This window comes from Mus pahari, chromosome 14 (assembly GCF_900095145.1).
Source record: "Mus pahari chromosome 14, PAHARI_EIJ_v1.1, whole genome shotgun sequence".
Classification (NCBI taxonomy): Eukaryota; Metazoa; Chordata; class Mammalia; order Rodentia; family Muridae; genus Mus; species Mus pahari.
In genome coordinates, this window is record NC_034603.1 from 62679774 (window position 1) to 62705896 (window position 26123).

Consider the following 26123-nt stretch of genomic DNA (forward strand, 5'->3'; position numbering starts at 1 on the left):
GTCGGGTGCTGGTGCGGCTGTAATGACAGAACACATGATGCGCTGGTGCCATCTGGTGGCCATCAATGGTAATGACGGTAATGACCTAGATTGAGGGAGGAGAGAGGTCTGAAAAGTAGAAGCCCAGAAAAGCAGGAAAGAGGGGGGGGGGGAGGGAGGAGAGGAGGAAAGGCGAGAGGAGCTGGAAGCCCCAGTGAGAGGCAGGTGCTGTGGAAGACAACAACGGTTCCCCCCACGTCGCTGTGGGCCAGACAAGCTGGAGCAATAGACCATGAATATTTTCCTGTGGCATCTCAAAGGCTCCTAGAGGCCACAAAGGGCCCAGAGCATACAAGTGCGGGCTGATCCAGGTAAAACAAGGTATTCAAGGTGACCACCAGTCCTAGACTAAGCTTCATGTGTCTTCAGTTGCCTAGTCCTAGTCCTTCCGGGAGCTCTGGTCATCTTCCAGCCCTCAAAGGTTTGCTGTGGACACCCCATGGATATGTGACATCAAAGGTCACCAATACAAGAGCCCAGCACACACAGACTAGTCCAAGGACACCCAGGGCACACACCTGGGTGGTGCAGTGTCTTGGAGGAGGGGGCCCTCGTTTCATTCTGTTCCCAACTTCCTCACAGGGGTGGGAGGTGGAAGGTGAACTTGTTTACCACTTCTGCTCCGGGCAGTGGAGATGAGCTCAGACTGGCCCTGTGCCTTCCACGGGCAGGGCCAGGACTGAGTCATGGGGGTCAGATGACTGCTGAGGCTAAATGGGTCCTGTCCTGCAGCCCCCAGCAGCCACGGCGCACCCCGCCCTTTCAAAGCAGTCAGGCACCTCTGGGTCAAAGAGAGGGTGGGTGGAGAGGGTACAAGGTTCAAGCCATCCCTGGCTCCTCCTCTGGTCAGGGGACAGCAGGGCAGTCAATACTGCTCCATCTGCCTCCAGCGAGGCTCGTCCCCTCTGAGTGTCCTTCACAGGACGGTTCTCAGCCCCACCGGGGGACGCCTAGCTTAAGCCAGCGCCATCCTACAATGCCACCAAATGCCTGCAGTTACAGGCCGCAAACATAGTTCTGACCTGAATGGAATCTGAGGGTTATGTGACTTCTCCCCGGGTCTTACTCCACTATATTGTAAAGCAAAGAGGGGTTCCAAGTCCTCCAGGGGGCGCATCCCAACTGACCTCTAGTTTCTGCTCCTGGGGCCACAGTGGACAAAACCTGAGAGAAGCCCTTCTTAGCTCAGTCCCAAGGCAGGTCCAGGGGCCTCAGGGATCTCTACTCCTCAGAGACCCAAGTCCTGGCTCCCGTGGGACAGCCTGAGAAATATGGTCAACCTCACTCACCACAGTCATCGTCTCAATGTGTTTTGCCTTTCAAAGCTTGCCCTGGCACCATGGGATATTTGGTTCCTATTTAAAAAGACACTCTTCTGGGGCTGGAGAGATGGCTCAGTGGTTAAGAGCACTGGCTGTTCTTCCAGAGGACCCGAGTTCAATCCCCAGCACCCACATGGCAGCCTGCGACCATCATGACTCCAATTCCAGAGGTCCTGACACCCTCTTCTGGTCTCCGTGGGCAGTGTACACGCGTGGTATGCAAAATAGACACACATGCCGGCCTTGCGGGTAACACATCAATACGCGTAAAATAAAAATACAAAGGAGTCTTCTTTAAATAGTTTGTTTTTTTTTTAACTTTTGAAAAAAAAATGATTTCATGTACCCCAGGCTAGCCTCAAATTCACTATGTAGTCAAGGATGACCTTGAACTTCCCACCTCCACTTCCTGACTGCTGGGGTTGCAGATGGGCACCTCCAGGCCTGTTTTTTGTGCTACAAGGAATCAAAGCAAGGGCTTGATATTTGCTTAGGAAAAAAACTCTCTCCATCAACTGAGCACCCAGGCAACTGTTTCCTTTTTCGTTTGTCTTGTTTTGTTGAGTAGTGTTACATATAGCCTAGCCTGGCCTCAAATTTATGTTTCTGAGTGCTTGGATTAACATTCATCTCTGAAAATAATTTCTTTTTTCTTTTTTTTTTTAAGATTTATTTATTTATTATATGTAAGTACACTGTAGCTGTCTTCAGACACTCCAGAAGAGGGTGTCAGATCTCGTTACGGATGGTTGTGAGCCACCATGTGGTTGCTGGGATTTGAACTCCAGACCTTTGGAAGAGCAGTCAGGTGCTCTTACCCACTGAGCCATCTCACCAGCCCTCTGAAAATAATTTCTTAAAGTGGACATAATAGCACATGTCTTCAATCCCAGAACTCTGGAGGCAGAGGCAGGTGGATTTCTGTGAGTTTGAGGCCAACTGGGTCTACATAGAAAGTCCCAGGACAGTCAGGACTATACATATGGAGATCCTGTCTCAAAAACAAACAAACAAATAAACTCTTTGTTGTTGTTGTTTGTTTGTTTGTTTGTTTGTTTTTTCCAGACAGGGTTTCTCTGTGCAGTCCTGACTGTCCTGGGACTCACTCTGTAAACCAGCTGGCCTCGAACTCAGAAATTCGCCTGCCTCTGACTCCCAAGTGCTGGGATTACAGGCATGTGCCACCACTGCCCAGCATAAATAAACTATTGTTGGGTTTATAGGCATGTCACTCTTTGCTTCAGATTCTGTGGGACTCCCCGCCACCTCCCCTAAGACAGAGAATCACAAGGTCCACCCCTCTGTTGGGACAGAACATTTGTCAGGTTGTGTTTGTGGCCTTATGTCTGCTGTTTGGAAATATTTGGGCCTTGTCCCTCCACAAGCGGGGCTTTTGGCACTAGACCAGAAAGGAGCCCCTCCCCACAGTCCCATCTCCCCACTATGCCACCTATAGGGTTTGCACAGATCCAAACACTGAGGCAGTGCTGGTCCAGGTCTTGTCACCAGACTCACGGGGTGGCCTGACCTAGGACAATCTCTTCACCCCTGGGCATGGTTGTCCTTTTCTGTACAAAGGTCTTCTGACCTTGAGATTTCAGGATACAATATGGTAGTATCAAAACTGAACAGCTGAGGGAGACCCAGGGGAGACCAGGCTCAGGGTACTCACTCCTACCCTCTGCCCCTCAGCCCGGAGCTGGCACCAACCGCTTCCCACCACAAGCTTGGCAATGCCCACTTCCTCTTGGCCTCCCCCGAGCTCTGCTGATCCCCCACACTCCACCCCCGTCAGTCTCCTGCTTCAAGCCCCGACAGTGCCCCGGCACCCCCATCCGCTCCTCTGATCTTCTACCCTGGCAGCCCCTCTGCCCAGCTTGGCACCGCATCCTTTACCTTGCTGCCTGCCAAGAGCGGGCATCACCCACTCTCTATGCCCAGGCACCAGGGCTTGACTTTAGCCTCCTCAAATCTTCATGTCTCAACACTGTCCTTGCCCACCAGCCCCTGGGCACTAGAGACTCACTGACTCCTGCAGAATTCAGCATGGTCATCCCCCTGCCTCAGGGCTAACTACCTCTCCAGCTGGTTAGTGAGGTAACTGACACTCCCTTAAGTCTCCTCCCACCCCTGCTCGGTGCTGGGGATTGAACCCATGGCCTCAGGCATGCCAGGCAAGCAGCACTTGACCCCAGCCACAGTTGAAGCTCTCCTCCGAGGTTCTCAGACTTCCACTGCGGTCTCTTTTCCAGAATTTACTCATTGCACAAGGCACACCGAAGTGTGCAAAACCAGAACCACACCCCAGATTAAAACACCGGAACTTGCTCTCTCTCTGTCCTCTCTCTCCCTCCCTCTCTGTCCTCCTCCTCCCATCTTTCCATGTGTTCCCAGACAGTCTCTTCTTTCTCTCTCCCTCTCCCTTTGTTCCCTCTCTTTCTCTGCCTTTACACCCTTCTCAACCTCCCTTCTCATGCTCCCAAATAAACTTCACTTTATACTAGAAAAAAAAAATCAGAACTTGGGCTGGTGGAATGACTCTGCCTGTAGCCAACTGCAACAACTTGAGTTCAACCCCTGGGGTTCACGGGATGGGGGAGAGAATGAACTCCCTCAGTTGTCCTCTGATCACACACATGGGCGTGTCCCCACCCCGTGAATAAAACACATAAACAAACAAACAAACAACAAACAAATGCATGTAAAAATTAAAAGAACAAAAACCAACCCTTTACAGAGAAATGGAGGCAAACTGTGTCCCTCCCAGTTCCAGATCTGTCTCTTTCCCACTCTCCTTCCCATATGTAAACTGCTTCCCAGACTGATCCACTATTCTGCAAAGTGTTTGACACTGTCCTGGCATCTGTTATGTATCCTTTTTTGTTTGTTTTTTTTTTGTTTTGTTTTTCGAGACAGGGTTTCTCTGTATAGCGCTGGCTGTCCTGAAACTCACTTTGTAGACCAGGCTGACCTCGAACTCAGAAATCTGCCTGCCTCTGTCTCCAGAGTGCTAGGATTAAAGGCATGTGCCACCACGCCCGGCATCTGTATGTATCTTGAATGGACATGTTTTTCATGTTACTAAGCAGATGGGATCACACTATAGACACCCTACTATATATGATTAGCCTTTCCCCTCCCCCCCAATTACTGGATGTTTTCCAATCGATCCACTTCGCTGGGTTGTAGTATCCCACACTCTTCATCTCCGTTCATTCACATTTCTCTGGGTGTCCCCTGCTCCCCATCCATGTGTTCTTCACAGAGGTCAGAGGTAAATCCCCTGTTTCCCCTTAGGACGGTGGGACTACAGACTCATGCTACCCCACGTGGCTTTTATGTGGGTTCTCAGGCCCTTGCTCAGATCCTCGCACTGAGCCATCTCCCCAGCTGTTTTGGGGGTTCTTGGTGTTCCCTCACAGCTCCATCACCGGCCTCAGTTTACTCCACCCCTGCTCCTTGAGCCCAGTGCCTCCTCCTGGTCCGTCCAAGCATCTCAAAGTGTCACTCTGTCCAGAAGCGCAGCCAGGCATCCTTACTCCTTGAGACGTATTTCCCCGTCATCATCCCAGTGCCTCCCATTTCCTGTCCTCCAGACCTCAAACCCAGGATACCCTCTGCTGTCACTGAGCTCAGCCCACATTTCCCCAGATCAGGACCGGCCTCACCCAGCCCCACCCCAGGTCATCCTGGGACTGTTCCAGCGACTTATCCTGACCCCACCCCATAGGCATGAACATTCTCAGGAAGAAACTCCACTACCCCTGCTGAAGAGCCATGGTCCAGGTAAGCCCCAGATCCTTGTTCGTGAACATTTTTTTTTTCCTGCTGGGCATAGCAGAGCATTCCTATTCGTAGCACTAGCAAGACAGAAACAGAAGGATTCAGAATTCAAGGCCAACCTGGCTGGGCAGTGGTGGTGCACACCTGTAATCCCAGCACTTGGGAGGCAGAGGCAGGCAGATTTCGGAGGCCAGCCTGGTCTACAGAGTGAGTTCTAGGAAGGGCCAGCCTGAGCTATAGAGTGAGACTGTCTCAAAGGCTGCTCCTCCAAGGGACGATGATTGGATTCCAAGCACTCATTGGTGATTCACGGCCTCTGTGACTCCAGTCCCAGGATATCTGATATCTGTTCTGGCCACCATGTGCACCAGACATACAGTGCTGCATAAATACGTAGACAAAAACACCCATACACGTAAAATAAAAAATATTTTTTTAAAAAAAAAAAAAACTTAAAAGATAAAGATTGACATTACGCAGTCCCTGAAGGCTTCGTGGAGACGGGATGTGAAATAACCCTTGGCTGTCTGTATCTTCAGGGTCAGAATCGCAGGAACAGGGATCAGGCCACATGAAGTGACAGAGCCTAGGTCCCAGCTCCAGTCCTGCTAAGCCCAGAGAACTCAGAACATCTTGATTTCCACGGCCACCTCTGCCTCGATCCTAAGTGCTTGGACATCAGAGATGGAGTTTTCTCCCAACCCCAAGCTGTCCCCATCTGCCCCAAGCTGCCCCCACTGGCCTCATGTTCACCGCAGACCCTAGAAGGATTGGGCAGATCTAGGACTGGAACCAGGGGCATGGGAGTCCCTCATCTCCAGTTGCCCTCCCTGGTTTGGGTGGTTTAGGTGTCCAGGTCGTGGTCAGGGATGGCAGGACAAAGTATGTCCTCCAAGGCTAGCCCAGGTGCCCCTTGAGACCAGCCATCCAGAATCCCCCCTCCCAGGCACTACTTCAGACGAGAGGGCAGCAAGCTGTTTTGCAGACGGCGGGAACTGGAGGGAGGCTCCACTCCGCAGACCAGGGGCAACACATTATCAACATTTTCAATTAGCAGTTCACTCCACTGCAGCACTCAGCCCAGGCTCCAGGAAGAGAAGACTGGTTTTAAACAGAGCTTCTCTTCCCTCACTAATGGGGTCAGACCCAAGGGTTTACTGTTTGTTTGCAGGCGCTGGGAGAAGTGAGCACTTCAGAGAGGCTCCTCTGTTCCCTTGGAGGCGAGGGGCAGTTCTAGAACCCAGAACTCTTAACATCCCGTCTTCGCTAGCCTTCCTGGGCCCACCCTTTAAGATCCAGGATGCTGAATTTTGTCTAAGGAAGACACTCCACACAGGGAGACCCAGTCTGATGGTAGGCACCTAGCTGCCATATTTTAAGAAGCAACTGGATGGCGAAACATCAGGGAGTGCCCCATGGCTTTCCTTAATCTGGGCTTTCCCAGGGAATGTAGATGGATGTTGTCGTTTAATTATATTATTAACAGCAATAATTGCTGCCATTTATTATATGCTGACAGTGAGCTAAACAAACACTGCACAAAAATTCTCGTGTTATCTTCTTACTCCCTACAAGCTCTCTCTCTCTCTCTCTCTCTCTCTCTCTGACTCTCTTGGATTACACCCACCCTGGTGTATATTTTTCTTGATGGCACCTGACTTTAAAGAGATGTGTTTGAGGAAGTTTGAGAAAAGGAAAGGAGCCCAGAGAAGCCCCCAGGCTCCTAGACCCCTGAGCCTATGTCTTTGATGGCGGGAGATGGCTGGTGATGGGGTGGTGGAGAAGGGGGTTCTCTTCTTGTGATCATTCTCAAAACTCTTATCTGGGGGCTGGAGAGATGGCTCTGAGGATCAGAACACTGTTCTTCCAAAGGAACCTGGCTCCATTTCCAGAATCCCAGAATCCACACTGTGGCTCACAACCTAACTCCAGTCCCAGGGCTCCAACGCCCTCTTCTGGCTTCCACAGGCAGAGAGCACGTGTAGAGTACAGATACAGTGGAGACAAAACACCCATATATGTAAAATAAAAAGGTGAATAGAACAAAACAAACAAACACCAAAACCCAAACAACAGTAACAGTAACACCGAATCTTGATTTGCTAGCAGTAGATCTGGCAACACTTTCAGGAACTTTAATCTGGACCCTTCCAGATATAGGGGGAAGCAGGGGTAGAGGCCAACAGCCTAACAGGCTAAAGATGCCAAGAACATGAGAGATTTGGGTTCAATTGTGGAAATGTGGGTAAATATCTGTCCACCCCAACTCTGACTGCAAGGACCAGTGAGGATAGAGATGGAGCCTTCTGCCCAGGGCGCGTGCTCTTCTGTAGATGCCCTGCTATGTCAAGGTAGACGTTCAATAAATTCATGGCCACCGAGGGGGAACAGTAAGATGAGAGGAAAGAGGGGGGAGAGGAGGAGGAGGAAGAGGGGAGGGAATGAATGAATGTATGTCCAAGCTATTGCAATGGAGGGGTCCAAGCACGGGATTTTTATTTGTTGCCCCAGGTCTGGGCTCCCGGGTGACCTGGGCCACTTTACTCCCCCGCCACTGGAAGGAACCTATTGTTCTTCTATGCAAAGAACAGAACATCCTCAGAACCCAGGTCCCGACTCCCGGGCAGGCGGCGCTCTGGGAGGGGCGGTGAGTCGGTCAGAAGCTTCCACGTGGGGGCGCTGGAAGGACGGAAGCAGGGTCCAGCGGCGTCCCCAGATCGGTCTCTAACATCTGGCCTTCTGCAAGTGTCTCCACGGGGCAGCCAAGACCTCTCACCCGAGCCTCTCCCAGCCCCGCCACCTCCACACCCCCCCCCCCGTTCCGTTTCCTTGATCTAGGAGGTGAACGAACACAAGAGCCGAATGCAGACGCAGGTTCGAATCCCGACTCTGCCACCCGTGGCGCCTGGCCTCCGGGAGCCGGCCTCTGCGACGGGCCCACGACCCCCTCCTCTGACCGAGTGGGTGCTCGGAGGCGTCGGCTTCCTGCCCGCAGCTCGCCCGCGGCATCTAGTGTTTCCCTTTTCTCCCTCGGCTTTTTCTTTTTTCACCCCTGTCCGCTTGCATCTTTTTCTTCTCGGCTCCGCAATCCTGGCCAAACCGCAGCCTTTAGCAATCCTTCGCGCCCACCCGGCGCCCAGGGAGCCTCACCGCTGCCGCGACCCGCCCCGCGGCCAGAGCGCCGCCCGGGACCCGGGGCCGCCCACGTGCGGTTGTTCCTGAGCTCAACCTGCCCTCCTGAGTCGGTGTGGGCTGCTGCCGGCCTCAGCCGATAGGGGGCGCTGTCTCCGCTCGGCCAGTCGGGGGCACTGCTTAGCTCGACCGCTGGAGGGCGCTGCTTGCCCGATCGTGCCCGACCTCGCTAGTACCCGAGTCCCATCCTGCCGGGGCCCCGCCTACCCCCGGGTCCGACCCCAACCGGAACCTGCCAGGGTCCCACCCACCCCGCGTTTCCCTTACCCTACGAGGACAGAGCGGTCTGTCCTCCGGTGGCCTTGTCATCCATCTGGCTTCGACGTCCCAGCCCACTGGCCTCAACATTGCAGCGAAGGGGACTCACCGGCCAGGGCCTCGCCCGGGTGGCCGAGGGCACCGGGCGGGGCTGCGATCCCGGTCGCCCGGCCTTCCAGCCTCAGCCTGACCACAAACCGAGGCGACGCTGCAAATAGCCGCGGTTTCCAGCTGGTGCCCCGCCTCCCTCTTGGCCTTCCGGACCTTTGGGGTTTTCTCTCTCTTCTTCCCTCCACCCTCTCATCTGCCCAGTGCCTCCCCGCTGTGTCCACACAGTGCGCCCACCACATCCTGACTGTGGTTCCTTCACCGGCGAGGTGGAGAACCTCGAGACCAGTGCTGAGGCCCAGGCGTCCTCTGTGTCCGTGCCCACGAGAGAGTTGAATAAAAGACAAACTGAAGCAGGGAACCTGCATTTTAGCATGTACTAGTATTCTGAAACAATTCCCATTGCAACGCACCACAGATTTCTGGTGTTGAGGTTAGACACAGTGTCTTCTTCATCTTCCCATCCAGTCCCCATAACAATAGTGAGCCAGACAGGCATGGTGACGCTAGCCTAGCACTTAGGAGAGGAGGCCAGCCGGGTCTACAAAACAAGTTCCTGGACAGCCATGGCTACACAGAGAAACTCTTATCTTAAGAAAAAAAAAAAAAGTAACATTAACAATAGTTAATGGACGTTAAATATAGACACTCCACACTGCGCTGAACGTCCCATGTGCACTATCTTCGTCCTCAGCCTTTGCAGAATGTCATTATCAGCCTTGTGTTACTCAGGAGGGTCCTAGGGTTTAGAGGGGTTAATAGCCAGAGGATCACATAGCTATTCAACGATGTTGCTGCAGATGACAGGGTGGATGCATGGATGGCCAGGCAGAGAGGGAGGAGCTGAACAGACAGAGAATGAGTTTGGGGTTTGTAGAAAAGTGTGATAGGCACACAGGCTACAAGCAGAAGGGACAAGTGTGGTTCTGTGTTAGAAGGCCACGGAAAAAAGTGAAAAAAATCACCGTGGGTCCGTAGCTGACATTTGGGGGTTCAGAAGTCATTTTCTGGCAAATCTCATTTTCCACTTGTAAGAAGCCTCACTCTTTTTTAAGGACTGGCACTTCCCAGGGCAGGCAGTGTGTTCTCAGCACAGATGGAGACAGGGGATGGGAAGAGTACCGGGAAAGAAGAGGTGGGGTGGGAGTGGTCGATCAGCAGTGACAGACAGGAAGTGCAGGAAGGAAGCACCCTACAGCCCTCTTCCCATGGGGGTTGTCGTCCCTGGCAAGCTGTAACCTCCAGGTCCCACATACGGAGCCATTGTGCACCTGTCCCAGGAGGGAATTCAGCCAAAGGGAAGGCTGGCATTGCGTCAGTGTTAAGCCTTGGGATCAAATGTTGGGGTGGCAATGGGAAGGTCTAGGCTCCTGATGTCACTGGCTCCATCAGCCAAGGAGAGAGGCTGTTCCATGAAACAGTGCAAAGGTGGGGTGAGGCACAGGAAGGAAGCAGAGCGGCTGGGAGACATCCCAGCCACATACAAGTGGCCCCGTGGGCCTGCTGAAGGAGGTGGCGTCAGGCTGAGTGGGGCTCCCTGGATTCCCTGGACAGAGAGGCACCTGCTCACCATGCTGCCTCTCCTCGCCCTGCTCCTCCTGATCGGGCCATCAGTGTGCACTACAGCAGGAGACAGAGAGGAACTGGCTTTTGGTGCAGAAGCAAAGTCCTGGGTGACCGTGAACCTGAAGGTACCTTTCTGAGATGGTGGCCCACGATGGAGGGCTGGGAGATTGCTTCTAAGGCAGCCAGGACAGCAAAGTGCACTTTAATGGCAAGACAGACTGGCCAACTCCGCTGGATGGGGAGGGTCAAGCCTTGATCTGTCCAACTACCAGAGGAGCATTTGGCTTGTACACGTGAGAGCAACAATGTGTGCTGTATGGATGGAAACACTTAGTCAGCACCTACTGTGTTCCTGGTACTGTCCTGACTGCCTTATGAAAAGTAGCCCATTTCAACCTTATGGGGAAAAATGTCATTGTTATCCCATTTCACAGATAAGAAAACAGAGGTACAGAGAGGCCACAGAGCTTGTTTAAAGTGTATTGCCTCAAAAGCACAGCTTCCACTTTAGCTAGGTTCTGGTTCTATGCATATTTAAATTGGAGATTTTTTTCCAGAATTTCTTTTCAAGTGACCAACTGGAACAGGCTTGCTATTTGCCTCATACAAGGAACTAACTGCTTTTTCCTCCTGACAAACACTGGTGTTTGACAATGGTGGCATCTACCACCCTCCTGCATACTGTTTTTAAGGAATTAAAAGAAATAGTTTTTAAGGATTTATTTCTTTATTTTATGTATATGAATACACTGTAGCTGTCTTCAGACACACCAGAAGATCCCATGATAGGTGGTTGTGAGCCACTATGTGATTGCTGGAAACTGAACTCAGGAGCAGTCAGTGCTCTTAACCACTGAGCCATGTTACCAGCCCAGAAGAAATCTTTTTTTTTTTTAATTTATTTATTATATGTAAGTACACTGTAGCTGTCTTCAGACACTCCAGAAGAGGGAGTCAGATCTTGTTATGGATGGTTGTGAGCCACCATGTGGTTGCTGGGATTTGAACTCCGGACCTTCGGAAGAGCAGTCGGGTGCTCTTACCCACTGAGCCATCTCACCAGCCCTTTTTTTGGTTTTTCGAGACAGGGTTTCTCTGTATAGCCCTGGCTGTCCTGGAACTCACTTTGTAGACCACTGACCTCGAACTCAGAAATTTGCCTGCGTCTGCCTCCCGAGTGCTGGGATTAAAGGCATGCGCCACCATGTCTGGCAAGAAATCTTAAAGTTGGAACCACAACCCTACTCTGAGATCCAGACCTGGGTGAAGACCCTGACCTTGGAGCTCCCAATACCCCCTCGGGGAGCCACTGGCAGTCAGGGAAGATGGCACTGGAGGGTAACTGGACCCTGTCTCCCCACAATCCCAGGGTGGAAAGGACACTCAGCTGATTCTTGGTGTATGGTGCTTAGCCATGTGGGGTCCCTGGAAGTTCTTAGAACTGGGAGGTTAGGGATGTGGCTCAGTTGGTGAAGGGCTTGTATAGCATACATGAAGCCCTGCGTCCAGTCGCCAACACCACATAAAGCTGCATGATGGTGCATGCCTGTAGTCCCAGCACCCAGGAAGTAGAGGCAGGAAGATCAGAAGTTTCAGGGTCATTCTTAGCTGCACAGAGAGTTCAAAGCCAGTCTAGGGAGGGGAGGAACAGTAAAAATGAAACCCTAGGAAGAAGCATGGGGAGGGCCCTCTCTAGCTTGACTGGGAGAAGATGGCAGCCTGGGAAACCTGGGTTTAAGTCTCAGCTTGTCCGTTGAACCCAGCTTCTCTCGACCTCAGTTTTCTTGCCTGCAAGATGGAGAGAGAGGGAAAATGAGCCCTAGCTCATTCTGGAGCTATGACACATTTTGTTTGTTTGTTTGGAGTCAGTGACAGACACGCAATGTGTGAAAAGTCCCATTAGATGACCGAGAGCACTGGGCGTGGCCACATGGAAGTGCCATCAGCCTGGCATGTGCTGGCATTGGCAGCTCTGGTTTCCCCTGTAGTCAAGTTAGCTCACCCTGCAGGAGTGAATCTCAGTCTTGTCTCTTCCTCTCTCCTTTAGTGTCCCTCTGTCTCCTAGGAGAGGAGAGGCTAGGCTAGAAAACCAGAAGTACAAACAGACTCTGTGCGTTGCTAGCTGTTACTACAAATGGGACATTCTGATGGCTCCCCGTTTCCAGGGTGCTCTGCCTGCAGCTCCCTCATCCCCCCACCCTGCCCTGGGGTAAACTAGAATGGTCCTCCTAATGCCTCCCCTCTCCCCAGCAGAAACCTAGTGGATAGAAGTGTCTGCTCTATTTCATTCATACAAGACCACTCTTCCCAGCATGCACTTGAAGGATGCCCTTTGTTAAGGCAAAGTGGTTTTCATGAGCAGTTCGAAGATGGGCCTAAATCTCCAAAGAGACTTTTCTCTGGCTTCTGGCTAGGCTGGGCCAGTCCAGCTGGTGACAGCTGCCCCAGCCACTGATGTCTTAGGGAGGAGACAGATTGGGAGACTGAATTGGGTCAAGACTTAGAAAACAGATTCTCCCTATCATGAAAACAGGGTACAATCAACCCCAGACAGCACATGGGCCTTCCATGACACACAGCTGGATCCCTGGAGTCCTGAGGTCCTGCTCAGGCCCTAAGGAGAGTTCCTGCTCTGTCCCCAGCTCCCAGACTCACTTGAGGCTGTGGCCTGTCTTCAGCCTTATTGGAAAAGGTGGTTCCCGTTAGTCTCAGTTCAGAGATGATCCCTCAGAGACTTAAGGTCAAAGAAGGAGAAGGCTTTGGGCTTTGGCTAAAGTTGCAGAGGGAGTGGGGAGAGAGAAGTGGATCTACAGCTGTTGGGGAAGGGTGACACTAATTGGGCTAAGCTAGAGGATTAAAATGGCTTTTCCAAGGGCAATAGCTCCTCCTAGGGTGCCCAGCTCTGGGGAAGCTAAATCTGGGAGGGCAGGGGAGAGAATAGAACAGCCCTTAGCTCTGGTGGTTCCGACATATTAAGGGGCAGCCAGATTCTGATCCTTGTTGACATTTCTCAAGATGGAAAAGACCATATTAGATCCAGCTTCAGCTTCTCCTGTGCTACCCTAATTAAGGGCAACCTTAGTTTCCATGTATGTAAAACAGACAGGGGAATCACATGTTCTCTTATTGAGACAGTCTTACTCGATATCCCTAGCTAGTCTGGAGCTATATGTAGACTAGTCTAACATCTGCTTTGTGCCAATCCTCCTGCCTCCACTTTGTGTGTGTGTGTGGTAGTAATGTTTTGGCTATGTGGCTGAGACTAACTTTGTACTCACAATGCTCCTGCCTCAGCCACCTAGGTGCTGGGGTCACATGCCACCATGTCCAGCTCCATAGTCTAATAATAGTTAATATTGAAATTTTGACTGGTGTGTGCTTGAGAGCCTGCCCTTTGATCGAGATGGCTCGAATTCAAGTTCTGACCCCATCTCTCAGTTACGCTACTTCTGGACATATTTCATCTCTACGCATCTGTATGTCTTCATCTGTTAGATGGTGACAGTAATAGTATTAGGCACTATTTTCATGAGGGCTGGCTGAGAATTGATGTTACTAAATTAAAGGTCCTTAGGGCAGTGCCGGGAACACAGCATGTGAAGTTTTCCATCATCATTAGTACAATGTGCTATTTGGGGTAAAACATGAAGAAGAGCCTGGCGCCAGGCTGTTGAGATGGTTATTTACCCCTCCCCCACCTTCCTCATCAGCACCACATTCTAACGCTAGCTCTCTGCTTCTCCAGGGAATCCCTGTCCCCAGCATTGAACTTCAGCTTCAAGAGTTGAAGAGAAGCAGGACTCGCCAGTTCTATGGTCTGATGGGGAAGCGGGTGGGAGGTGAGTGACAAAGGCTGTGGGTGTGGCTCAGCGTGGCTTTTGCAATATCCAGTAGAGGGTGTCCATGGGATAGTGAGGTACACTGTCTATCAGTCATCAATCAAGCAGGATGCTCTAGGGAGTGCAATGGGGACAGGTATATAGGGCTATCCAGTAGATGAGGGGGCTGATGGTTTGCACCCTGGTTCCACACCATTGAGATGGATGAGTGCTCTGAGGCTGGACAGTGGCACTGACAGACGAATGAGACAGGCTTTCCAGCCAGTTCTGTGCAGATCATGATCATCAGCGTTCTGAAACAAGGAAGCTGTCCCAGAGATGGAGACAAGTCAACTGGACAGAGCTGTTTCTCTTGGGTTGCACTTTTTCTTTGACACCGTTGTCCTGCGGAGCCACGCTGAGTGCAAGCACTTGCTCTGTCCATTTGGAGCACACTGGCTTGCATCCATCAGAGGAGGGAATGTATGCACCTTTTCACCAATAGTTTTAAAACCAGAAATCTCAAGTTCATGGGAGGATGTCACGTGAGCCCTGAGATGTTTGCACCATGAGGTTCATCGCCGAGTTGATCATAGCAGCAAAACCTAAGACCACTAGTGGGGGAAAGGTCAAAATATAGGACATAAATGTGACACAGTGGCACATGACAGTAGTCCTGACACTCGGGAGGTAGACACAAGATGATAAGGTCAAGCTCATTCTCGGCTACGCAGTGAGTTTGAGGCCTACATGAGATCTTGCCTTTAAAAAAAAAAAAAAAAAAAAGGATCAGGGAGATGGCTCCCCTCAAGCCTGTGCAGCTGAACTCAGCAGCCAACACCCACATGAAAAGCTAGGCAGTGCACCTGTAACTCTGGCACTGGGGAACTAAAGGCTGGACGATACTTGGGACTTGGTAGTCAACCAGTCAAAACAAATGGTGAGCTTTAGGCTCAATGAGAGGCCCTGCCTTAAAAACCAAAGTGGACAGTGATTCAGAAAGACAATCTGTCCACCTCTGGCTTACACACACACATACACACACACACACACACACACACACACACACACACTTATACAGGCATATACACACATGCTATGCCACACATACATACACACATCTACTCACACAGACAGACAGACAGACAGACCATGTGCTGGCCATTGACAACCCTCCAGCGACCTCCAGCTGGGGCCACCGGCTGGGGCCATGCCTGGCCAGCACTGCTGCACCACTGGAGAGCTGCTGCTGCAGCAACTTGACCAGAAGACTTGGCTTTCCCAGAGGTTGTTCCCCAGAGGGTGGAATGCGCATGCCTAGGGAGTGCCTGCAGGGGTAGGAGCCCGGGCCAGAGCTGCAGAATTACCAGAGCAAAGAAAAATGAATCAACCAGGAAGATAAGAGAGCTCAGAGCTTCAGCCCTTGGCCCCCTGAGGATGTAAGAACTACAAACCCAGGTAGGCTTTATTCTGGTTAAACCCTTCATCAGAAAGGGAATCACAAAAGGCAGGTTGGGTGTGGTAGCCCACACCTCTAATCCCAGCTCTTGGGAGGCTGAGGCAGAGGGATTACCGGTGGCTATCCTGGACTACAAAGCAAGTACCTGTCTCAAAGGAAACAACACAGAAGCCTCTTCCGACCCCTCCTGAGTGCCATGTGAATCAGGTCAAGCCCTTTGGGGCCCTTACTGATTTCACTGCCCCCTCCCTAGCAGCTGGAGTGAGACTGCCTACCCTAGCAGACAGCTTGCCTCCGTGGACTGGGACCGATGATGCCCTTGGCACACTGCATAGTGCCGGCCTGCTGTGTCACGTGACTGTCATCCCCAGCCTGGAAACTCCCCACAGGAAGACGCAGGCTTGGGCCACTCTGTGTCCCTAATACTTAGCCTAGTTTCCGTACATGGAAATATTGGTGAAAGGACTAGCAAGAGGACAGCCAATGAGCAAAGACATGGAAGAATGAAGGACTCTAGAGCATCTCTCATGCCCCGTGATGAAAAGGGCTGCATTTGCAAGCTGCCCCCCCCCCATCCCCTGCTACCCTTCTGGTCCCTTCCCCATGCCAAGACAGCTTTCTTTCACTATTCCTCTTCACCTCTTCTTTCTCCCTCACCAGGGTATCAGCTGGGACGTATAGTGCAGGACCTCCTTGGCACGAGAGGTTTGTCCATAGAAGGTAGGCATGGGCATCTAAGGGGTGGCAAGGGCATCATGGGAAAACAGCCGGGTGTCCCACTGCTGTCAGACAGAAGAGGCTCCTATATTATTCTATCAGCAGAAGGGGCCATGGGAGGTGAGAGTGGAGGTTCAGGGAGGGGAAGAGGCTCCTGATGATCTTTTATTATTTGTGTATGTTTATATATGCTGCAAAAGGGGTGTGGAGGTCAAGGGTTGTTTTTCTTCTTTCCCATGTGCCAGAGACCCAACTCAGGTGGTGGGACATGTCGGCTAGTGCCTTTCCAGGCTGAGCCATCCTGCCAGCCTCGATGATCTTGAGGTTGTACCTTTCCTAGCCGTGCCCTCTAGGTTCAGCGGAGCCACAGAATAAGATGTTGATCCCTGGGTCGGGAATTTAAAAAGATTCTTAGGCTTCAACAGCTATCATTAAGTAAGCAGCCCCATGGGAGAGGTGATACCCCAAGCGACTAACACCCTCCACCCCAACACTGTTTTATCAGGAGAGACAGGGAGCGGCCCGAAGTCAGCACAACAGGGAAACAGCGTGGCACTCAGGGTGACCTGTGTCTGCTCACTGTTGGCTGTTTCCCTGTTGTGCTGACTTCGGGCCGCTCCCTGTCTCTCCTGATAAAACACAGGCTATTGGGAAGAAAGACAGGAATGAATTGTTTTCCGGAGGCTTTTTTCAGGCCATCTGGGTCTCTCGGAGGTCCTTTGGAACTCACCCCAATCACTAACTTGAGATGAATATTCTACACGTACAGGGTGTAACTGGTTGCTTAGAGACATCATTTTCCAGGGGTTGAAAGTAAATTTGCCCTCAGCCACACAGTGAGCTAGCGGCAGAAACCGTTTCCTGGTCAGTGGTAGCTCCATGTCCCCAGGAAGGGGCTTTAGATGACCAGTCCCCTCTCTGTGGAGATGTGGCAGGTGAACCTGTGATTTCACCGCTTTAGGGACCTGCAGACAGGAGACGAGTCAAAGAGTGCAGGACCCGCAGCGGTGGCCAGAGAAAGCCTCCAGAGTCAAGAGGAAGACAAAGCTTCCCTAACCGCCAGCAACGTGTAGCACTCTCCCCGGGCACAGAAGAGGATGGCCAGAGTTCAGAAAGAGCCCAAGGGCTGCCTTCCAAGTGATGCCACGCCCATCTCTCCCCAGAACATCACAGCTCATGAGCCTCAACCAACAGTCCTGTCTTTTGTCTTCAACTCGGGTTATTTCCTGCCAGGCCCAGCGTCAAACTCTGCATTTCTCCCAGGACTCACTCTTGGCAACTGGTAGCAACGACCCGCAAAGCACTGTTGCCTCCTTACAGGCTGAACTGACCCAGCTCTCCCTTATCCCTACAGCTAAGCTTCACACTCTGTATCCCATGCCTAACACACAGTAGGGCTCAATAAACGAGTTAGCAGTAATAGGTAGCTTCCTTGGCCATGCAGGGTAGAGGGTGGGATGTCAGAAAAGCAGAGAACAATATGACACAGCCCAGGTCTAATCCTTGCGTGGGAAGAGCTTGGGGCCTGGCTAAAATGGCAATAGAAACAAGAGAAAGACGCTGGTGGAGAAGGTGCTGCATGTATTGTATTTGGGGGTGGGTCAGGAGCCTTCTTCCCTTTAGATTCCTGATGTTGCTACCAGCAGACATCCCCTTCTGGGCCAGGCTGCTGAGGCTATGGCTCAGTGGGCTAAGGCGATTGTTGCCACTCCTGACAACTTGAGTTCAATCCCCAGGATCCACAAGGTGGAGGAAAAAAGGTTGTCCTTTTACCTCTGCACGTGTCACGGCATGTGCTACACAAAATAAAAAGACAGTTTTGAAAAGAGGTCACCCTTTCTAACCCAGCCCTCCTGATTGTATAATTCAGTCCCAGGTTGCTCCTGGATCCTCTTGTAGAAGGTGGCTGTCTTAGGGTTTTATTGCTGTGAACATATACCATGACCAAGGCAAGTTTTTAAGGACAACATTTAATTGAGGCTGGCTTACAGGTTCAGCGGTCCAGTCCCTTATCATCAAGGCAGGAGCATGGCGGCATCCAGGCGGCCATGGTGCAGAAGGAGCTGAGAGTTCAACATCTTCATCTGGGGGCTGGCAAGATAGCTCAGCGGGTAAGAGCACTGACTGCTCTTCTGAAGGTCCTGAGTTCAAATCCCAGCAACTACATGGTGGCTCACAACCGTCTGTAATGAGATCTGACCCCCTCTTCTGGCACATCTGAAGACAGCTACAGTTACTTATGTATAATAATAAATCTTTAAAACAAAACATCTTCATCTGAAGGCTGCTAGTGGAAGACTGACTTCCAGGTAGCTAGGGTGAGGGTCTTATGTCCACGCTCAAAGTGAAACACAGACTCCAACAAGGCCATACCTTCCACTAGTGCCACTTCCCAAGGCTAAGCATATTCAAACTATGACAGTGACCCTTCAACTGCTTTGTTTTTAGAAGAGTTAGTTGTCCTCACTCATTCAGCAGGGCAGAGCTCCAGAGAAACAATAAGTCCAACCTCAGAGGCCCCATCCAGTGGGGGAACCCTTATGCCGGTGATACAGGACCCTGATGTTTACAGACGCCGGAAGCTAGGTACAGTGCTATTTATCTGTAGTCTCAGCCCTTAGGAGGCTGAAGCTTAAGCCTGGGAATTAAGCCTGGACAACATGCTGAGACTATCTCAAAACAAAATTAAATTAAATTAAAAAAAATCCCACTCCAGTGAGCTGGTTCCAAGCAGAATGCTTGCAGCCAAACCTGACACAATCCCCAAGATGCTCTTGGTGGAAGGAGAGAAATGATTCCCAAAATGTATCCTGACTTATTATGCATGTGTACACACGCTATACATAAATATATATATATATTTTTAAAAGTCCCTTAGAATGAAATCCGAGGGGAAACAAGGGGAGCGGGGGGGGGGGGGAGATGGCTCAGTGGTTAAGAGCACTGACTGCTCTTCCAGAGGTCCTGAGTTCATTTCCCCACACCCACATGGTGGCTCCCAACCATCTGTAATGGGATCTGATGCCCTCTTCTGATGTGTCTGAAGACAGCTACAGTGCACCTATAAAAATAAACGAACAGCTAGCACAGTGCTTGGCATGCAAGCATCAAGACCTCGGTTGGATCCCTAGAACTTACATAAAAAAACCAGGGCAAGGTGGTGCATGTTTGTAATCACATGCTAGGGGCAGAGAAGAGAGAGACGGGTGAGCTCTATGCCAATGAGACCCAAGTATTTGGCACCTGAGAAACAATACCCAAGACTGTCCTCTGGCCTCCCCATGCTGTGCACATACATGCACGTGCACAGGCACACACATGAACATAAAGGACAGGGGCTGGACCACGAGTGAGCTGGAGTTACTTGGGTAGAGTGAACATCTAAGGAAACTCATCCACTCATCCATTAGACCTCAAAAAAAAAAAGAAAAAAAAAAAAAAGAAAAAAAAATTGTATCTTCTTTGTTCTACACTACGAAGAGGAAAAGGGTTATTTTTTTCCTGGGCACTTGATTCCCTCTGTGTTGATGGGGTGAGGGTAGGGTGTAGTGAACAGGGAGGAAAGGCAAGCATTTAGAGGCCTGGGTGGTGACAGCAGAGGCTGCTGAAGTGACCAAGGCAGTCCTCAGCCTTTCTTCCTTCTCCTGCATGGAGATGAATCTGGAGGTGGAGACGCTGTGGACTTCTTCCTTGGAGTCTGTCCTCACAGCAGAATTCCCAGTTGATAACACTTCACCCACTCACCTCCCAATCCACAAAGCTGCCAGGTGCCCATTCTGCGCACAGACCCATCCAGGTTGTGGTGACAAGGTGGCTCCCTGCAGTCAATTCACCAGGAGACTGCATGGGAGGTGACTCTTACTCTTTTGCTTCAAGCTTGGGAGGTTTAGGAGAAATAAAATTGAGTGATCCAGCACTTGATGGGAGCTCAGATGCCACTGGGGACTTGAAGGCCCTGATGGCCTTTAGGGGGGCTGAAAGCTCACTTCTGCATACCTGCCATGCCCCCCTCCCCCAAAGCTCCTGATACCTGCACTCCACTGCCTCCACTCCACTGTCTGTTGTGCATGGCCAGGCCAGTTTCTCTGTAAAGGTTCCTAGTCAGGCACCCTCCGCCCAGCTGCATCCCCCAGCAATCTCCCCCCCACCCCCTTCACTCCCACTCAGCTATGAGTTGAGACAACGTTGGAGCTCTGGGGGCCGAGCTGGTCTTTCAGAAAGGTGGGATTTCTTAGTCACTGCCTAACTCCAGCTCCGACAGTAATGTTGAAGAGCTCTTTGGGGGAGTATCTGAAGGACTCACATCCTGTTTTCAAGGAGTCTGTCTCCAGGGAGCTACAAGGTACACGTAACTAAAATAGTAGCCATCCTGAATAGACGGTTAATTGTTCTGAAACTTGGCATATCTCATGAAAATGTGGTGGCACACAACTGAAATTTGAAGGTAGAGGCAGGGGGATCAGGAATTCAAAGCCATCCTGTGAATTCTTGAGCTAAGTTGGGAGTGACATCTTCAAGAACCCCAAGGGCTGACACACCTCAGCTCTGTCTGCAGTCTCTCCCCACACTGCAGGCCAGCTCCTGCTTCTGGTCTACAAGCGCCACCACACCTGGCCCCTTCTTTCTTTAAGTTATCATTTTTATGTGCATTGGTGTTTTGTCTGCATGTCCGTCTGTGTAAAGATGCCATGTGGTTGCTGTGAACTGAATCTAGGTCCTCTGGAAGAGCAGCTAGAACTTTTAATTACTGAGCCACCTCTCCAGCCCCAGCTTTTCCAACTTTCTATCACTGAAAATCCCAAGTCTGGCACACAGCTGGGGGTGGGGGTGGGAGGGAGGAAGTCACTCACAAACAGCCTGACATATAGAGTCAATGTGCAGCAGATTCTAGCACATTGTATACTGTGAGATAAGAGTCAAGCTTCCAACAACTTGTGACACAGAGGAAGTCCAAGGGTAAGCCATTTCCAGAAATGGCCCTTATTAGAAGGTAACTTGTCAAGAAGAAAGTGTTCATCCCACAGGGAATGCTTGGGAGGCACCAGGGAGCCAACGCGGTCAACAGGCCAGGTTATGCTCTCTATTTCTATGCCCGAGTTAACAAAGCCAGGAGTCTAAACATGTACTGAGGGCACTGTACAAGAGGGAAGGGACAAAGGGTGACTCTGCTCGGTGTGGTTGTGGTGCATTTTCCTCACCGCTGAGTCTTGCTTCTGGTTCAGTGACACTTACTGGCATTGCTGAAGATACCACAGAGGAAGTGAGCAAGTACAGTGCCCCCATCAGTCTTGGAGAGGCAGTCATTTGCAAGCCTGTGGCCAAAAGACCTGAAGCAAAACCAGATTAGAGCCAATTCCTAGCATATACTACATGCCATTATTTAGCAAAGGTACTCCCATACAAACCCTATGAGGCTCTGGCAGCCGGTGAGCCAGACCTCTTTCATACTTCATCACTCATCGGAGTTGGTTCTTTGCATCCCAGCACATTCCAAAAACTAGTTCAGAGTCCCAAGAGCGAGCAATGAAGCCAGAATGTGCTTCCTGCTTTACCACTGAGGCGTCTCAAACCAGGCTCTAGGACACTCATCCCTGGAGATGCCAAAGGCAATTTCCTGGACTGTAAATAAATGTGTGCATATTTGCATAGGTACAACAAAAGGTAATCCTAATGAGTTTTTTGAGCTTCACAAAGGCCAGAAGCAAACAGGGGAGGGAGAAGGTGGCTCAGAGCTCTGCTGCTTGAACCTGCTATAAGAACAGACACACTAACTACCCTTGCAAGGCAATCAAAATGCTGATCCCATTGGTTCTAGGTTCCAGGAGGGATGTATGTGTGCCGCAAGCAAACTGTGCTCCACTTTCATCTACAGATTTTAAGATGCTCCACAGCCCCAGCCTTGATCTAGAGCAACCAGCCTGACAGATAGGTCCATTCCAGCAGTCCCTAATCCCAGCCATACAACCAGAACTACCTATAGAGCCTGATGACAGCCAAGACCAAGTAGGAAGCTCTACAAAGTGCATACTACAGTATTACAAATGACTCAGCAAGGCTCACTATTCCCATGAGAAATAGGAGACCAGGCTGCACCACAACGTGTTTTGGAGGCAAGAGAAGCAAGGCTCTCTCTCATTCAGTATCATGATATAATCATCTATATTCCGGGTGGTCTTAGGCGACCCTGGGAAAGGCTCATCGACATCTACAGGCTGAGAAGCGCTGCTCTAGAAACATGACTGTTTCTAACAGCCTCTATCTGCCTAGAAGGGAGAAGGATGAGCAGAAACACCAAGGAACTGAAGCCGAGGAAGGCGATGGCAGAGGTGCCACTGATTCTCAAGTATGACAGAGTACAAGAAGCATTCTGACTTCTTGGCTCACAGCTGCGGTAGGGTACAGGTTTCCTTCTGTATAACCCGTATGAGCAGGCTGCACGCAGCAATACAAAGAACAAAGGAAGTAGTGCTGAGCGTGCTAGGCTGCCCCCATCCCCCACCCCCACACACATGAAGTTAGCCTCCACTGAGTGGCTAACCAGACCCAGGAACGACAGGATCAGGACTGTGCAACCTGTCTCCCCCTCCCTGGCATTCAATTCTCACGGTCCATGTTACCATCTCCACCTTCAAATTGAGAGAACAAAATCTCCCTCTGCTGCAAATGTTTCCAACACAGAGACTTGAGCAAACCCTGTTCTAAGATCAACAGAAGGGAGGTTATTTTTCTCCACTGCATTTTCCGGCTCCAGTAAGAGGCCTTGCCAGTGAGCAAAAGCAGCCCAGCAAACACAGCTCCCTTTCCACCACACAGACGGCAATGCCCAACCTCCCTGGTCCTGCCTGGGCAAACACAAGCAAAAACTGCAGCTACTTCCAGAGGCACAACCTGTGTTGGATGATAATTAGACAGGACCTGGCTTGATACTGGTGAGCTCGCTTGGAAGAAAGGAATACACTTGTCCTGCCTCCTACAAGCTTCCATGGAACCCCCAACCCACCCTAATTTCCCATTGGTTCCTTGACACGGTCCCAAACCAGAGGCAGATGAATTAAAGAATAGTTACACTAGCTAGCTGCTGTTGTTCCTAACGACTTCCTGGAGCCCAAGGGGGGCAGATTCAACTTGTTTTACCACTTGTGAGTTCAGAGAACACTCTGTCAACAACCTGCTTCACAGGGGAAAACAATCCACAGCTCCAAACCCCAGGGCTAAAACTGCGCTGAGCCACCAACCCAGGTCAATCACACCATTCACATATAAACAAGCTTCAGACCAATCAGACATGAGCAGAGAACATGCTTTATTGAGTAGATACAGAAGAGCACATTCTGCCACATGTGGGGAAGGGCTCAGCATCTGTAAAAGGCCTTTACCCCTTAAGAAAACCCCCAGTTAAGTGGCTTTTGGATACATTTTAACAGTTACACTGAAACTGGAGGGGAGCCAGTGAACATGCTTAAAATCAGCTCCCCCCAACCCACAGTGAATATTAGTAGTGTACAGAGATGACAAGAGAAAGGCACAAATGACCAGAGTTAGGGTTGTGGTAAGAGGATGCCACGTGAAGACAGCAGTGTTGGAGGAGACCAACTTGGGAAGGGTGACATGTCAGACATCAAAAGCTGCCCCAAGATAGCAGGTTATATACTGGGACAGGGAGAAATTAGAGGGAACATTTCTTCCTTCACTTAACACCACCAAAAATAGGAACCCACAGAGCAGGATGGTGGTGGCAAGTCCAGAAAGGGAAATGGAGTTAGTTCTTAGAGACAAAAAGCACTTCAGTCTGCTGGGGGAGGGAGGCACTGTTGGAGAGCGAAGCAAACCTTAGCAGAGTGGCCACCCTGTCTTGCTGAGTCATGGGCTGAGAAACAGAAGCATTTCAACCAGTTTCCACTTCTCCCAGGAAGCTCTGGACAAGATCAGTGCAACTTATGTGGAAAGTAGAGCTGCCTTACACCAGACTGGCTATGGCAGGCGTGGAAAGATCCACAGGGTGGTCATTTAATGTGGTGTGAAAAAAGACTGTTAAAATATTTTGGCAACTACCAACATAAAAGGGGGCAGAAAAAAAAGTGGGGGCGTTTTCTGCTGTGGCAAAGAGTTACCCATTTCCTTCTACACGACGCTGCCCCAGTGCCCACAAGCAAATACAAAGGAAAGCATGGGATCATCACCTCTTAAGCTTCACCCATCTCACTCAGATGAACCCAAGTCCTGTGTATCCCTGGGAAACATCAGGCTCCTAGCTCTGGCCAGCCTGATCCTGATCAAAGGTATTAAGTTTTTTGACAAAAAGGGAGAAAAATAAGTGACTGCGAGATGAAACCTAGGGTGAGTGAACCCTCCCAGCAGACACGCAGACATGCACAGGCGGGTGCCTCTTGCCCACCCCTTCATGAAGAATGTGTGAGAAGTAACTGGAAAGGCCCTTTGGTGGCAACCATGTTTGGAGGTCTGCTATCCAGGCAGGAACAAGCACTAGCACAAAGGTCAGGACACAACAAACCTCGGAGTTAAAGAGCACGAGGAGGGAACCAGTGACTGGACAGGTACAGTACCATAACACAACTCCTTGGGTCAGTGCTATGAGGGATCTGTACTCGAGCCTCATACAGATCCATCCAGGCAACCTCACTGAGGCCGAAACAACAGTTCCTCAGAACTAGTGTCTGCAGTGTACACGAAGGTTGGAGCCGAACAGTCCTGAGGGGTGGCCTTCCCAAAGGATACTGTACTTGCCAATCACAAGAGCAACAGAAATGACAGACAGACCCCTAGGGTACGGATTCCTACTTGGGAGGGGTCCATTTTAAGCAGCTCGGGTCCATGGTTTTGTTGGAGTCGGACCTTTTGGCCTCTTTGGCCATCCACTCATCTATCAGGTCCTGTGAAGGATAAGGAAGCAACCATTACACACACGCGACTAATAGGCTTTAAAAAAGGTTCCAAAATGACTAGCAACAGATTCACCTAAGTCCTAATAACATATTATAAAGTACAAGATGGTATTATTTTTAGATTTGCAAAGTTTCCTCTTTATTCCTATTCTGTCTTCAATGAGAACTGGAAATCATTATTGATTTATGCTTATGATGTGTAGGTAACTAAAAAAAAATTCAAAATGGACCTAAGCTGAGGTGCCATTCCACAAAACAACAGTCCTAGAACTTAGGAGGACTCGCAGAGATGGGTGTAAGTGTAATGCCACACAAAGCGGCTTAGCTTGTTTCATCCTGATCTGACAGAGCTGACCACAAGCTCTGATAAGGACTAGCAGGGAGATAAGCTTAGGAACAAAGGCCTTGTGGACCTTGTGCCAGCTGGAAGGCGGCAAGGAGCTTGCAGATAAGCCCTCTAAGGGAAGGTAACTGTGGGGAGCGTCGCCAGCTGAGCTCTCCTATACGTTAAGGACACCACAGGCAGCTGAGGAAAATCTCACCTGTCTCTTTAAAACTAGGTGCTTGCCTTTCCAATACTTGAGCATCTGAAGGGCTTGCAGAGTGCTGACAATGTCCACGGGATTCACAGCTGTTTCCTGGCTAATTTCTGTAACAGAGGAGCCACTGAGATCCCAGTGGGAGCAGACTCCCACACCCCATGTCTCCCAAGGGCCCCCTTTCATGTACAGTTTTCCAGAGACCAAATCTGTGTTACTTGGGCCAACCTGTTCAAATGTTTCACCAGTTCAAGTAACTACAAAAATCCTTTTAATGGTAAGAAGCTACTCTTGACCCCTTAGAAATCAAGGTCAAATATAAAACCCTAAATTTGCCCTAAAGGGAAGATGTCTTTCCTAAAATTCACATGTTTCAAATTACTGAATGAACTCTTTCTTCCTGATTTTCAAAAGAAATG

General features: G+C 50.5%; 2 protein-coding genes across 4 annotated transcripts in view; one reads left to right on the top strand and one right to left on the bottom strand.

The window, feature by feature from the left end:
* Window positions 1-10273: 10273 nt before the first annotated feature.
* On the top strand, window positions 10274-17448 carry Tac4 (tachykinin 4). The gene is given in 5 exon segments (XM_021211383.2): window positions 10274-10393; window positions 14014-14107; window positions 16206-16265; window positions 17224-17250; window positions 17253-17448. Coding segments are annotated over 5 exon segments (384 nt in total). The 3' UTR covers window positions 17336-17448.
* A 6100-nt stretch (window positions 17449-23548) lies between these two features.
* Kat7 (lysine acetyltransferase 7) overlaps window positions 23549-26123 on the bottom strand; it is a 35672-nt gene continuing 33097 nt past the window's right edge. For 2 of the 3 annotated variants that reach the window (XM_029546080.1, XM_021212713.2), the window contains 2 exons: window positions 25708-25814; window positions 23549-25153 (listed from right to left, as the gene is read on the bottom strand). In XM_029546080.1, the coding sequence (XP_029401940.1) occupies window positions 25058-25153; window positions 25708-25814 (203 nt within the window). In that variant the 3' untranslated portion in view covers window positions 23549-25057. The remainder of the gene's footprint in view (window positions 25154-25707; window positions 25815-26123) is intronic. The other variant, XM_029546081.1, reaches the window with a different exon arrangement.